General features: G+C 43.6%; 1 protein-coding gene across 1 annotated transcript in view; it reads right to left on the bottom strand.

Annotated features, from left to right (window-relative positions):
- Positions 1-14,462, bottom strand: part of LARGE1 (LARGE xylosyl- and glucuronyltransferase 1) — a 585,040-nt gene that overhangs the window by 228,792 nt on the left and 341,786 nt on the right. The window contains exon 6 of the mRNA XM_004269399.4: positions 5,443-5,614. Within this exon, the coding sequence (XP_004269447.1) occupies positions 5,443-5,614 (172 nt within the window). The remainder of the gene's footprint in view (positions 1-5,442; positions 5,615-14,462) is intronic.

Below are 14,462 nucleotides of genomic sequence, written 5' to 3' on the forward strand. Positions count from 1 at the left end.
GAGGTCTCTGGTGGACCAATGTCCTGAACTAGGCTCTCCCACCTCCGTGGCTCAGGCCTGACACCTGACTGGAGCACCAAGACCCTGTCAGCCACACGGCTGGGTCATCCAGGAGAAGATGGACTGAAGCCAGGAGAAAGCTAGAGGATAGGAGACCTGTCAGAAGGCTTGTTTGATGGAATCAGGCAAAGGATGGTGACATTCTGTACCCAGGCTCTACTCACAAAGCGGAAAGGGGTGCCTCGGGAAGCCGAGTGCACACTTCCACCTTTTTGCACTGACTGACCTGCAGTGCTGAACAAGCCAGGAAAATGCCCTTGGCAGATGTCAGATTGGGGCCCCAGCTCCAGAAGCCCACTTTGCTGCAAGTAAGCCTTTGGCCTCTTGGATGGCCTCTGGGGCAAGGCACTGCTCCACTCACCATACCTGTTTTGAGGCCAGAACTTGACACTATGGCAATAGGGTCTTCTTAAAGGGAAGGCGTTTGTCCTAATGAATACAAATACTACCCTGACTATTCAGCACGGCTTTCTTCCAAAATCTTCAAATGAAGGCTGCACATTTATTATTTATGCCTTTACAACAGCTTCCCCAGGTTGCTAGAATGAGATATTATTTCCAAATTTTTATGGAAAACTATGGCACCCAGGGGTCAAGCTGACTCATGATCGGCAGCTACACCTTAACTAAGATGCAGACCCTGCCTCCCAGGTGGTGGGCATGCCCTCCTCCATGCCATCAGGAAGCCTGGAGGGGACGCAGCAGGTAGCAGAGAGAGCACAGCCTCCAGAGCCACACAGTTTGGGCTCAGCCATGCTGTGCAATAGCTCTCTGATCATGGGAAGTTATTTAACCTCTCTTGGGCCCAGTTTATTTTGATTTTCAAATGGGCAAAGCTTCTAGCTCAGTGCCTGGAACAGAAGAAGTACTTAGGAAACAGTAGTTACTTTCCCTTTGCTTTACAAATACTCATTTTATCCGCCTGCCTCCTTCCCATCTCCACGTGGATGCCCAGTTAGGTATATTTCAAATTTAAAAATGCCCCAAACCAAACTCCTGATCATCCCCCATAACCTGCTCTTCTTGCGGCCTTTTCCATCTCACAGATGCCACCTCACCCTTCCAGCTACCTTGGGGCATCCTCCACTCCTATGTCTCTGCTCCCCACATCCAATCAACAGGATATCCTGACTATCTGACCTTCAAAATGTACCTCATATGATGACGTCTTTCACCCCTACTGCCGCATCCAGGTCTGAGTCCACAACATGGCTCACCTGGATAATAGCAACCATCTCAGAAATAGTTTCCGTGGCCAGGATGATCCATTACAAATGTAAATCAGATCACATCACTCCTCTGCTCAAAGCCAGACATCAGCTTCCCACATCTCTGAAGGGAAAGACAAAATCCTCCCACTGCCCTGCAAAGGTCCCCATGATCTGACCTCACCAGCCCCCGCCCCTCTCCTGGGCTCACTCTGCTCTGTTCTGAACTCCATCCGAGTCCTCAAAGAAGTCAGGCCACATCACTCCTGAAACTTCACACTTGCTGTTCCTTCTGGCTAGGACACTATTCCTACCCTTCCTCTAGACAGCTGGCCATGCCTGTCATCTCAACTTCTTCAGATTTTTGCTTAAATGTCACTTTTCATGTAAGACCTTCCATTATGACCCTATTTGAATATTAAAATATCACACACACACGCACACACACACTCACACACACACAGAGGCATCCCTTATCTCCTTTCTCTAATTTCCACCTAAGCACTATTCACCACCTAATACACTATATATTTTATTATTATTATTTTTTGTTTATCGTCTCTCTCCCCCTATTCACATATACACTAAATGAATAGGGACTGAACTTGATTTATTCTTGCAACGCTCCCGACAGCAAACTATTTGGCAGCTAGCAGGAGCTCAGTAAACGTGACTCCTGATTCTAGCCATCAGTGGCACGTCTGATTCTTCCTATTAAGAATCAGAGGCTCTGGGCTTCCCTGGTGGCGCAGTGGTTGAGAGTCCGCCTGCTGATGCAGGGGACACGGGTTCGTGCCCCAGTCCGGGAAGATCCCACATGCCGCGGAGCGGCTGGGCCCGTGAGCCATGGCCGCTGAGCCTGCGCGTCCGGAGCCTGTGCTCCGCAACGGGAGAGGCCACAGCAGTGAGAGGCCCGCGTACCGCAAAAAAAAAAACAAAAAAAAATAGAATCAGAGGCTCTGAAAATCCTCCAGCAGTTGGAGCAGGCTTGATAAGGGTGCAGATGCTGAGAGGGGAGCATCTGCAACTTAGGTGAAGTCAGGGCTCAGGGAGCACGTGCACATCCCCAAGCGGTACACGAAGCTGCCCACGGCAGAGGCTGAGGATGGTCTAAGCCCTCACTAAACAGCTTCGTACTAGGTTCTCCACGTAATGACTTTAGGTAAGGGCGATTTCACAGCATCCTTAAGGAGTCAAGCCTATATGGGACTGAACACAAGAGCCACTGCAGCCCCAGGCAACTAGCTGTTCCAAACCAGAGAAAAACCAACAAGGCCAAATTGCATCAACACCACTCAAAATGTTTACAGTGAAGATGTCAACTGTGATTGCCTTTATGAGAGGGGAACTCTCCCTCTTGGATCAGCGCATTCTACATTTATGGGTCTGTCCTAAGGGACTTGCTTCCTGTACCATGACCTGGCTTCTAATCATTCCAGTTTAGAAAGAAAGAACCCCACACACACACACACACACAAAGCAAACCCTGTACAAAAGAGTACCATATGAAAAAGATAAGCGCTTACTTATTTTCTTTTCACTTCCGTATTTTCCCAGAAAAGTTAGGGTGGGCATGGGAAACCCTCAGATGTTTTATACTCCTCTGATGGTGATAGATAAAAACGGAACACAGTATGCCTTGTTTGTGAGCTCCTTGAAGGCAGGTGTCCTGTTCTAACAACAGCATCTAATATATTCCAGTGGAGCCCTGGCTAATGCTAGAAATGAACCCGTGAGAGAATGAACAAATAAACGAAGCCTATTAAATCAACTCCACGCATTCACATTTCCCCTGCTCTGATCCTGACCCATCTATTCTGCTCTGCCCCGAAACTGCCTTGAGTCTCAGAGCCCTCCAAACCCAAATCCCTGGGCCAGCTCCGGGAGCAACAAGAGCCTCGGGCGCCTTCCCTTCCACGGAGGATATGGGACGGGTACGATTTAACACCAGCATTATGACTGTTGTTATGACTGGCGACAGAACCCCACCAGCACTGTGGCAGGTCCTGGCTGGAACAGAATAAATGTGATTTCCTAGTTCCAAGGCTACAATCAGTGGCCAACTGTTCCAGGGATTTTGTTGAGTTACACTTATCCAGGGGAGACTTGCAGTTCTGAATGAATATTTCAGATTGAGTTTCTTGGGAAGCAGACTCCAGGATGGGAGTGAGCACGCGGGAGGTTAACTCAGGGAGAGCTCCTGGAACAGTACCTATGAAACGGAAGGAACACCATCAGGACAGGGCAGAGGGGGACATGGAGCTGCCAGGCAGACTCCAGGGAAGGCTACAGTGGATCCTGCAAGATTCCACATGCACCAGGCAGTCCATGATGTGGGGCGGCCCAGGAAGGGGGCATGGCCCCAGGCAAGGTGACTCTCTTCGCCTGAGATCATCCCGAAAGGGGGCTGAGAGCTGAACCCATCTGCAGGCAATGCTCCCAGCAGCTGGAGGAATAAGCCCTTTATTCCAAAGGGGAATGTGGGCACCCACCGCACACAACCACTACTCTTATCCGGCAAGACAGACACAATCATCACCTCTGCTGTGATACTGACCCAGCTTTAGCCCCTTCAGGAGAGGTGATAACTCTCACTCCCCTTCACTGCTCATCTTATAGCCAGAACCCACTCCTTATAGCCAGTGATACCCAGTGGGGATGCGATAAGTGCCCGTTGAATAAATACAACCCTGAACACTGAACATCGGCATGAAAATAGGAATAAAATATTGGGGTTGGCCCAAAAGTTCGTTTGGGTTTTTCCATAACATCGTATGCAAAAACCCGAAAGAACTTTTTCGCCAACTCAACCACATGACTATAGAAAAACCGTCCCCAGTGAGTTCGATGTACTCGGAAAAAACAAGCAGACCTGATAGGGGGACTTGAAAAGAGATGCACAGGGAAGCCAACACACACAGGCATTCTGGTCTCAGCTCCGGGTAGAACCTTGCATCCTACCAAGCTTCTGTCCCTTTATTTGTGAAATAAAAAGACAGATCCAACCATGCTATGAAGAAGAGATCAGAAAGCTGAGACACACTCCATTTCAACAGCTTTGCTAAATGATGTCTTTACTAGTGTCATTACTGACACGAGTAAGGAAACTTTTGATCCTGGCAAGGAAAAGAGCCCAAGGGTCAGAGTGTTTCGCCCCATGGTGTGCGGAGGACTTTTTTCAATTACCCCAGAGCTGGGAGGCCCCCAGGAGGAAGCAGGCAGAGATTGGAGTGGGTGAGGAATTTACTCTTCTGTCCATGAACGAAAACAGAAACCAACTGGAATATCCTCTGATTCATGAAAATGCTGTGATTTAAAATCACTGAGCAGTATTTCACTTTCATAGGATAAGGAGCTATAGAAAAGAGGCAGGAGGAATTTTAAACACAGAAGCCAGAGGGCAGAAGCCGGAAGAAAAAAAATCTCACTGCCATATTTATCTCTCATTGTATTTGTCTAATACTGAGAATATAAAATTGAAAAATTATGCAGTTTTAAGGAAGACCCCTGGAAGAGGGGTATTAAATAACCGTCCAAGGTTTGTGCTAACTTGCCACTTCTCTCATGCATCCCCACCAGAGTTATGTACACCCATCGGGCTCACAATTTCCCACCTTATACTCGCACATACCCTGGGGCAGTGCCAAGAGCTACAGGAACTAACTAGATTAGAAGGAACGTCTTAAAAAGCCAAACTTATATACTTCTTTAAAACGATAAACCACAACATTAATGGAAGCCATAAGGACATTTGCAAACACTCTATAATCAATGTCCATCACCACCACCTCACAGGCTTTCTCGGCAATCAAAGCATCATTTGATAAAAAGAGAAAACTGATAAATGCATGTCTCCACACCAGGAAGTCAACTCAATTATCTGCATACAAAATACACACATTCGATATTTGTCTCTTACCAGGCAATTCAGCAACCCTCAACTGGGTTCTTCCTATGAACACAGATCTTACCTCTTCAATTATTACAAAAACGCAAGCAAATTCCAGTTTAACATGTTTCAAATGGCAGTACTAAAACTGATGCTCCACTCTATTTATAATTCCTTGTCTGTTTCGACCGTTAAGAGTTGACCTCACATTTGGAAAAAAAAAATCACTCTTCTTGACATGCTGACACCTTCAAAGATACCAGAAAAAAAATGAGCTACCATTACCTTTGAACTTGTGGAACACAGCCCAGAGCTCTGCAATATCGGTGGCAAAGGTGATGTCTGTGTCAAGGACGATGACCCTCTCCAGGTTGGCAGGAAGAGTCTTGGTGAGGACAAGCTTCATCAGACCGTAAATCCCAGAGTAATGTTTGTTGGGGATCCAGGAAACTTCAGACTAGACAGGGCAGTGAAGAGCGAGAGCAGGAGAAAGGAGAAAAAAAAAATCAATGCATTAATTTCTTTGTATAACCATTATAAATAGTGCCTGGTACATAAAAAGCATCGAATAAAAATTTGTTGAGTAAATGAATGAATATTTTCTTAAAGATCTGTTCATGGAACTTCATGGCATATGAAGTTCTTTTGGAAGAAAATGTATCCGAATCAAGGGAGAAGGAAAGTAATGTCTATGAAATAACTATCACATGAAAACACTATGCTCAGATTTAAAAAAAAAAAGATTTTTGTTATTATAGAAATGATATAGGCTCATTGGAGGAAATAAGAATATGCACAAAACAAGAAATAAAGGTTTCAAAAATTGAATCCTACTATATATATTTTTTGCAACCAGTACCTAATTGTTCCTGGGTAGACATATTTCTTTCAGTCATATTCCATTTCTGTGTCATTAAAAATGACTATTCAATGGTATTGTTACGCTTATCTATTTTGTTAAAGCTGTAATGGAGCTGGGCATCACCTTAAGATCTGAGGGCTGAGGACTTCGAGTAATTCCCTCCAGTGGGTTTTATATAACTCTTTTTCAGGTAAGCCTCGGCCTTGGGAACTCAGCTCACTTTCCTCTCTCCCTTGAGAATTTGCCTGAACTGAAGCTTGGCAATCGTCGGCCCATGCTGCAGAGCCATGCTATTTAATCAGACCTTTGATTAACTTATTCATCTATTTTGGTTACCATCAAAGCAGGAGAGCTTGGCGGAGGCCGAACACCAGCATGTTGGGTTGAGCCGTCGAATTAGATGGCTCCAGCTTCTGACTTTAGTTTCTACACACACGCAAGGCACTCAGATGCATTACAGAACAGTAGGACTACAGGAATAAATTAATCTCAACATGAGCCCAGGACTGAATGTCGCCCCAAGTCCCCGACTTAATACATAATCAATTAAGTTAGAGTGTTCAATTAGAGGTAAAGGAAGCATTTGAATGAGTTTGTATTCAGAAAGAAAATCCCAGAAAGAAAACTAAGGAATCTATAGGGGGAAAGAACGTGTGGTGAGAAGCAGATGCATTTATCATAAATGGCTCCTTCTCTTAGAAGTAGCATGGAACACGCTCTGCCTCTGTCCAATTCCTGCTCTTCCCCCGAGTTCCAACTTAGAAGGTACCACCCTCCAGCCGCCCCTCCCCGCTGCCCCAGGCTGGGCGAGGGTTCCCAAAGCAAGGTGTTTCCCTTCTTCCAGCACAGCAAGCCATCGTGCTGTGTCTAATTTTCCACGTCTCTCTCCTGCTCTGGACTGGAACTCCTTGAGGCAGGGACAATGTCATTTGTATTATGGTAACAACACAGTCATTTCTCAAAAAATGTCTGATCATGTGCATGACTGCAAAGTTAGCCAGGCCTGGGTTCAAATGCTACCTTTGGCATTTTCCTCAACTAGGAGAAGAGGTATCTGTAATTGCTAGGGTCTAGGTCAGCACAGTACACTGGAAGAGGCACAGCTTGTTGAGCCCCAGAGCCTGGGCTTTAGCACCAGTTCCACTTCCAATAAGCTGTGGGACCTCAGGCAAGTCATTTAACCTCCATGAGCCTCCGTTTTCTCACCTGCAAAATGGGAGCTTAAGACACTCACATCACAATATTGCTGGGAGGATTACAAAGCATCCAGTATAATAAAGCCCACTTTCCTTCCCCTAGTGAATGTGTGCCAGCACCACCCAGGCTCAGATGATTCAGGATTTGGAGCGTGATAAGTTATGGTACCTTTGACAGTAAAGGGGAAGTAGGGAATAGAGATAGCTTTGACAGGGAAAATAAATCACCCACCTATTTTTCCTATATTTCTATATAAAAGATTAATAAATCACAAACTGGGATCTACTGGGAAACGTGAAGCCCCCTCTGGTGGATCTCCAAATTGGACTGCACATCCTTGGTTTTAGGAGGAAAAAAAAAATGGGTGGGAGTGGTCACCCATATAACCTTTCAGGGCACTCTCCTGGTGCAATTCACACTGCTACGGATCTCACTTCCACCCTACAATAAACTTCAGTCCAACCAGGGACGTTAAGTCTTGGGGTCAAGGGGGAGAAGTCCATCCTCAGAGGCAAGATGCAGAAACCTGGAGGGCATCATGCAGACCTACCCCAGAGTACCCTACAGAAACACCACCGCCTAGCCAAGCAATATCCTAGAGTGTTCTGCATCACTCAGCACGCGAAAGGGTTCATGTAATTAAAACAATAATAAGAATGAAAGTTAGGTTTATGTTAATGGAAAGATTATTATCCTTGCAATGGCTGTTAATAATTCTAAGCAGCATGTTCTGACATTTAATTAGCAAAAAAATCCAACTGTGCTCAAGAATACCACCTAATGTACTCACATAAAGGAACAAAAGCAATCCCAGGTTTTAAGGGTTTCTGTGTAAAGTACGGGGTGGTGGAGGCTCTCAAGGGGAAATTCACCTTCCCAAAGTGGTCAGTTCCTTGGGGGAATGGACCCCAAGGGGAGTTTCTGTGAAGTGCTACAAGTGATTCTAGGGTTCATGTGATGCTGGGTGGTCCAAAGAAAAGTTACTCAGGAAATCTGACCAGAACAGTGACATGAGGATGGAGGTAAAGGGCTGACAGAAGACACATCCCCAAAGGTGCGTGCTTAAAACCCAGGGCGTGAAGGAAAGCAATATCTCAGGGGTGAGGCTGGTTTCTGACCTTTGATAAACAAGGGAAAGCAGGGAAAGAGGCTGGTTTTGTCAGGAAATGATGACTATTTCTTCTTTTTTTTAAATTTTATTTATTTTTTAACATCTTTATTGGAGTATAATTGCTTTACAATAGTGTGTTAGTTTCTGCTTTATAACAAAGTGAATCAGCTATACGTATACATATATCCCCATATCCCCTCCCTCTTGCGTCTCCCTCCCTCCCACCCTCCCTATCCCACCCCTCTAGGTGGTCACAAAGCACAGAGCTGGTCTCCCTGTGCCATGTAGCTGCTTCCCACTAACTATCTACCTTACGTTTGGTAGTGTATATATGTCCATGCCTCTCTCTCACTTTGTCACAGCTTACTCTTCGCCCTCCCCATATCCTCAAGTCCATTCTCTAGTAGGTCTGTGTCTATTCCCGTCTAACCCCTAGGTTCTTCATGACTTTTTTTTTTTTCTTAGATTCCATATATATGTGTTACCATATGGTATTCGTTTTTCTCTTTCTGACTTACTTCACTCTGTATGACAGACTCTAGGTCCAACCACCTCACTACAAATAACTCAATTTCCTTTCTTTTATGGCTGAGTAATATTCCATTGTATATATGTGCCACATCGTCTTTATCCATTCATCCGATGATGGACACTTAGGTTGCTTCCATCTCCTGGCTATTGTAAATAGAGCTGCAATGAACATTTTGGTACATGACTCTTTTAGAATTATGGTTTTCTCAGGGTATATGCCCAGTAGTGGGATTGCTGGGTCGTATGGTAGTTCTATTTGTAGTTTTTTAAGGAACCTCCATACTGTTCTCCATGGTGGCTGTATCAATTTACATTCCCACCAGCAGTACAAGAGGGTTCCCTTTTCTATACACCCTCTCCAGCATTTACTGTTTCTAGATTTTTTGATGATGGCCATTCTGACCGGTGTGAGATGATATCTCATTATAGTTTTGATTTGCATTTCTCTAATGATTAATGATGTTGAGCATTCTTTCATGTGTTTGTTGGCAATCTGAATATCTTCTTTGGAGAAATGTCTATTTAGGTCTTCTGCCCATTTTTGGATTGGGTTCTTTGTTTTTTTATTATTGAGCTGCATGAACTGCTTATAAATTTTGGAGATTAATCCTTTGTCAGTTGCTTCATTTGCAAATATTTTCTCCCATTCTGAGGGTTGTCTTTTGGTCTTGTTTATGGTTTCCTTTGCTGTGCAAAAGCTTTTAAGTTTCATTAGGCCCCATTTGTTTATTTTTGTTTTTATTTCCATTTCTCTAGGAGGTGGGTCAAAAAGGATCTTGCTGTGATTTATGTCATACAGTGTTCTGCCTATGTTTTCCTCCAAGACTTTGAGTTTCTGGCCTTACATATCGGTCTTTAATCCATTTTGAGCTTATTGTTGTGTACACAGAGAATCCCAAAGGTGCTACCAGAAAACTACTAGAGCTAATCAATGAATTTGGTAAAGTAACAGGATACAAAATTAATGCACAGAAATCTCTGGCATTCCTGTACACTAATGATGAAAAATCTGAAAGTGAAATTAAGAAAACACTCCCATTTACCACTGCAACAAAAAGAATAAAATATCTAGGAATAAACCTACCTAAAGAGACAAAAGACCTGTATGCAGAAAATTGTAAGACACTGATGAAAGAAATTAAAGATGATACAAATAGATGGAGATATACCATGTTCTTGGATTGGAAGAATCAACATTGTGAAAATGACTCTACTACCCAAAGCAATCTACAGATTCAATGCAATCCCTTACAAACTACCACTGGCATTTTTCACAGAACTAGAACAAAAAATTTCACAATTTGTATGGAAACACAAAAGACCCTGAATAGCCAAAGCAATCTTGAGAACGAAAAATGGAGCTGGAGGAATCAGGCTCCCTGACTTCAGACTATACTACAAAGCTACAGTAGTCAAGACAGTATGGTCTGGCACAAAAACAGACATATAGATCAATGGAACAGGATAGAAAGCCCAGAGATAAACCCACACATATATGGTCACCTTATCTTTGATAAAGGAGGCAAGAATATACAGTGGAGAAAAAACAGCCTCTTCAATAAGTGGTGCTGGGAAAACTGGACACGTACATGTAAAAGAATGAAATTAGAACACTCCCTAACATCATACACAAAAATAAGCTATTTCTTCTTAAAGGCGTTGTTTTTAAGGAGGCATTGGGATGCTCCCGTAATTATCACAACAGAAAATACTATCTAGCATTTGCTGAGTGTTTACTGGGTGTCAGGCACTGTGGGAAGAGCTTTCTATGTGCTACCTTATTTACATCCCTTCCAACTAGTCTAAAGGTCAGATATTATTATCTCAGTACCTGAAATTTGGGGGATGAGGACTGAGTCCTTCCCCTTACCTCACATTTCAGTCCCCCAGCCCTAGATATTCTACTCTGAAATGATGCCAGTGTTTCTTTCTTCTTCACCCTTCCTGCAGCCCCGCGCCTATTCAGACGTGCTCTCCGCTCCTGGATTAGTTACTGTAGGGCCATAGCCAAGCCTCTGCCTCAACCCAGCCAAATCTATGTTCGTCAAGCAGTTTTTCAAGGCAAGTAGGTACAAAGACTTTGGAGTCGGATACTCCTGGCTTTGAAGTCTCTCTGGGCCTTAATTTTCTCATCTGAAAAATAGGGATAATAGTAGCATATCCTGCTCCCTTCCTAGCGAGTTGCTCTATTTGTAATCTGGAAGCTTTCCTCATTATCCTGGAAATATTTATTACTCAAAATACATTTCTTATCCCTACCAACATTTTCCTATGGATTACAAATCACCGTGACCCATTTTTTAAAATTAAAAAGGAAAAACCATCCTAGCCCCAGAATGTCTGAAAAGTCATTTGCCTTTAATGTCATTTCTGAGTGGTTGTCTTGGCAACCAACCTGTATGTTCAGAACATAACTGTTGAGAAATGGAGGGTGAGGAGCTCGGATGGGATGGGGACTCCGGACAGTGCCACGGGAGGTCATGAACTGAGCATAAGCTTGGGAATCTGAATGGCCAGATTCCCACTGGTAGGCTCATCTCTCTAACCCTCAAACTCCTCACCCATAAAATAGAGAATATAAATACAGATCCCATGAGTTTTGAAAAAGCATTAAATGAGGCAAGAGAACTAAGGGGCCTGGTTCAGCGTTCGCTATATCATAAGTGCTCAATATTAGCTTTTCAATTGGTTAACAGCATGCACTCCAGAGTCTGACTGCCTGGGTTTGAATCCTGGCTCCATCACTCACTGGCTGGGTCACTTTGGGCAAGTAACTGAACCTCAATGTACCTTTGTTTTCTTGTCTGTAAAATGGGCATCCTCACAGAACATACTCTATAGGCTTTTGAGAATTCTGATGCTGTAATATAGGTACTGGCTATTATTTTTAATTGTTAATATTGTTACCAATTATATTTAGAGCGACAGAAAAGATGAGATTCTTACCTACTAGATAAAGTCATCTGCATTTGTATTTGCCCTTGCCAGCAAAACTATGCTCCAGTTTAGCTCAGCTGGAATCATTTAAATCAGCATTTACAGAACACTTAATATGGGTCAGGTACCGAGGAGGGGCTAGGGACCAGCATCCACAATGAATAAAACATGGCTGGTGCTTGAGGAGTTTATGGTCTAGTGTATATTCATTATCCTTTACTGCATATCAAGTTACCTCAAGACACAGCAGCTTAAAACGGCGATACTTATTACCTCGCACAGTTTCTGTGTTAGGAATTTGGGAGCGTATCTGCTGGGTGGCTCTGGCTCAGGATTCCTCATGATGTTGTAGTAAGGATGTCGGTTGGGCCTACAGACATCTAAATGCTTGGGATCTGCTTCAAGAAGGCTCACTCCTACACGCCTGGGAGGTGATGCCGGCTGTTAGCAGGAAGCCTCAGTTCTTTGTCACATGGACCACCCCCATAGGGCTGTCTGGACGCCTTAACAACAGGGCAGCTGGCTTCTCCCAGCGTGAGTGATCCAAGAGAGAATAAGAAAGAAGCTAGGATGTCTTTTATGACTTGGCCTCAGAAGTTACATGGTGTCATTTCTGCCACATCTTACTGATTATACAGGTCAGCCCTGGGCAACGTGGGAAGGGTCTAGACAAGAATGTGAGTACCAGGGGATGGGATTATGGAGGGCTATCTTGGAAACTGGCTACCACATCTGTGATATTACGATGGTAAGAACGGGACTATGATACCTCCAGGTGTACGTATAGCAGTGATCTAGAAGAAGGACAGTCAAGGTGGGGTGGTTGGAAGGGAGGGAGAATAATCAGAGATGTCTGGAAAAGATGAGTCTTACATTTGATCTTGACAAATCAGGTGAAAATTGAGTTTTTCAAATATTGGGAGAAAAGCAGGATGGGAGAGGTATTATAGTATCCGTGAAGGCACAGAGATATAAATAGACAATTGTGTGTGTGTGTGTATGTGTGTAAAATAACTACAATCTGATATGTCCAGATAAAGCTTGAAGCTGGAAGTGATGGGAAAGGCTGTGGGGAAGGAGGAAAGGGTGAAACGTTAGAAAATACTGTATGAAGTACAGTATATGGAGAATATGTATAAAGAACTCTGGCCAATACCCTAAGGTCAGTGGGAAGCAACAAAAAGGTTTTCATTAGCAAAGACACATAATCTCAACTGTATTTTCGGAATATACTCTAGCAACCCATAGAAGAGAAAGATTAATAGAAGGCAGTTTGATGGGCATCAAAACCTTGGAGGACGCCTACAGAAAATGCAGATTCCCAGGGTCATACCCAGAGGTGATGATTCATCAGGTTTGGGGTAGGGCCCAGAAATCTGTGTTGTTAACCAGATCTCTGTATTGTTAACCAGATCTCCATGGAATTCCTTTTTTTTTTTTTTTTAACTTCTTATTTTATATAGGAGTATAGTTGATTAACAATGTTGTGATAGTTTCAGGAGTACAGCAAAAGTGGTTCAGTTATACATTTTCCCATTTAGGTTGTTACATAACATTGAGCAGATTTCCCTTTGCTATACAGTAGGTCCTTGCTGGTTATCCATTTTAGATACAGCGGTAGACTACACCCTAAGAAAGAGTAATTTAGGAGATACAGTAGGTACTGTATTTCTCAAGGCCTGTGGGCTGAATAATTTATATTGGATCACCAACCAGTTTATTGTTCAGAAACAAGAGATATAACAGCCCTAAACTTAAGAGTCCCACCTGAACTTGACAGGGTTGGATGTATAGGGAGAGAGGATCTTTCTCAAAGACTAACAAAAGAAAGTGTCGGTGGAAGATCGTCGTTCTTTAGGTGACCCTATGCTTCATGGCATGAAGGTTTCCTGGCTGTTCTACTTTCTAAACTCAGAAATCCCATTTCGGCAAAAGCAGCTCTAGGTCAGCTCCTGTGAAATTCTGAGTAACCAGTACCAACAGGAGAGCTAAGTTACATGTTTCACATCTTCCCACAATGGAGCCTTGGAGGAACACCTTGTAAGAGTCCTAAGTCGGTCTTTACAGGTAACAGCAATCCTACTAGGCATCCATGAACATTTATTTAGAAAATAAAACCCCAGCTCAAAGTGAGCTATCTGGCGTTCACCTGAAATGTTCATTATTCAGAAATCTACTGAGCCGCCATCTTCCACAAGCATCATTAACTCGAGAATGATGACAAAGGCACAGTGGATCAAGAGGAATGAGACCACGCATCTATAAACATGCTCCTCCTCATATCAGTGGCAACGAAACCCCTTCCTCTCTCATGCCTGTCAAGAAGCATCCTCTATTTAGCTCTGTGAAGCTTGGGGGCATTGGTCCCTGGAGTATTTATGGATCGTCTGAACCTCTCTGAGTACTTTACGTTATGAAATGGAGCATTGCAAAGCACTGGGAGTTCTGATTTGTGAACTGGACTGTTACAGTGGTTTAATTTCCTGAAATATTGCTGCCTTCTTAACTAATAGATTTTTCAATGCACTGAGGAGAAAACTGTGTTAGCTCCTGAGGAGCCTGGACTTATTATTTCTAGAACCTGCAATTCTTCTTATTACAGTGCGCGGTATGTATTTATGTATGTCTACTTAGCACAGTGTCTGACACACAGAGGCACTCAATGAA

Source organism: Orcinus orca, chromosome 11 (genome assembly GCF_937001465.1).
Source record: "Orcinus orca chromosome 11, mOrcOrc1.1, whole genome shotgun sequence".
NCBI lineage: Eukaryota > Metazoa > Chordata > Mammalia > Artiodactyla > Delphinidae > Orcinus > Orcinus orca.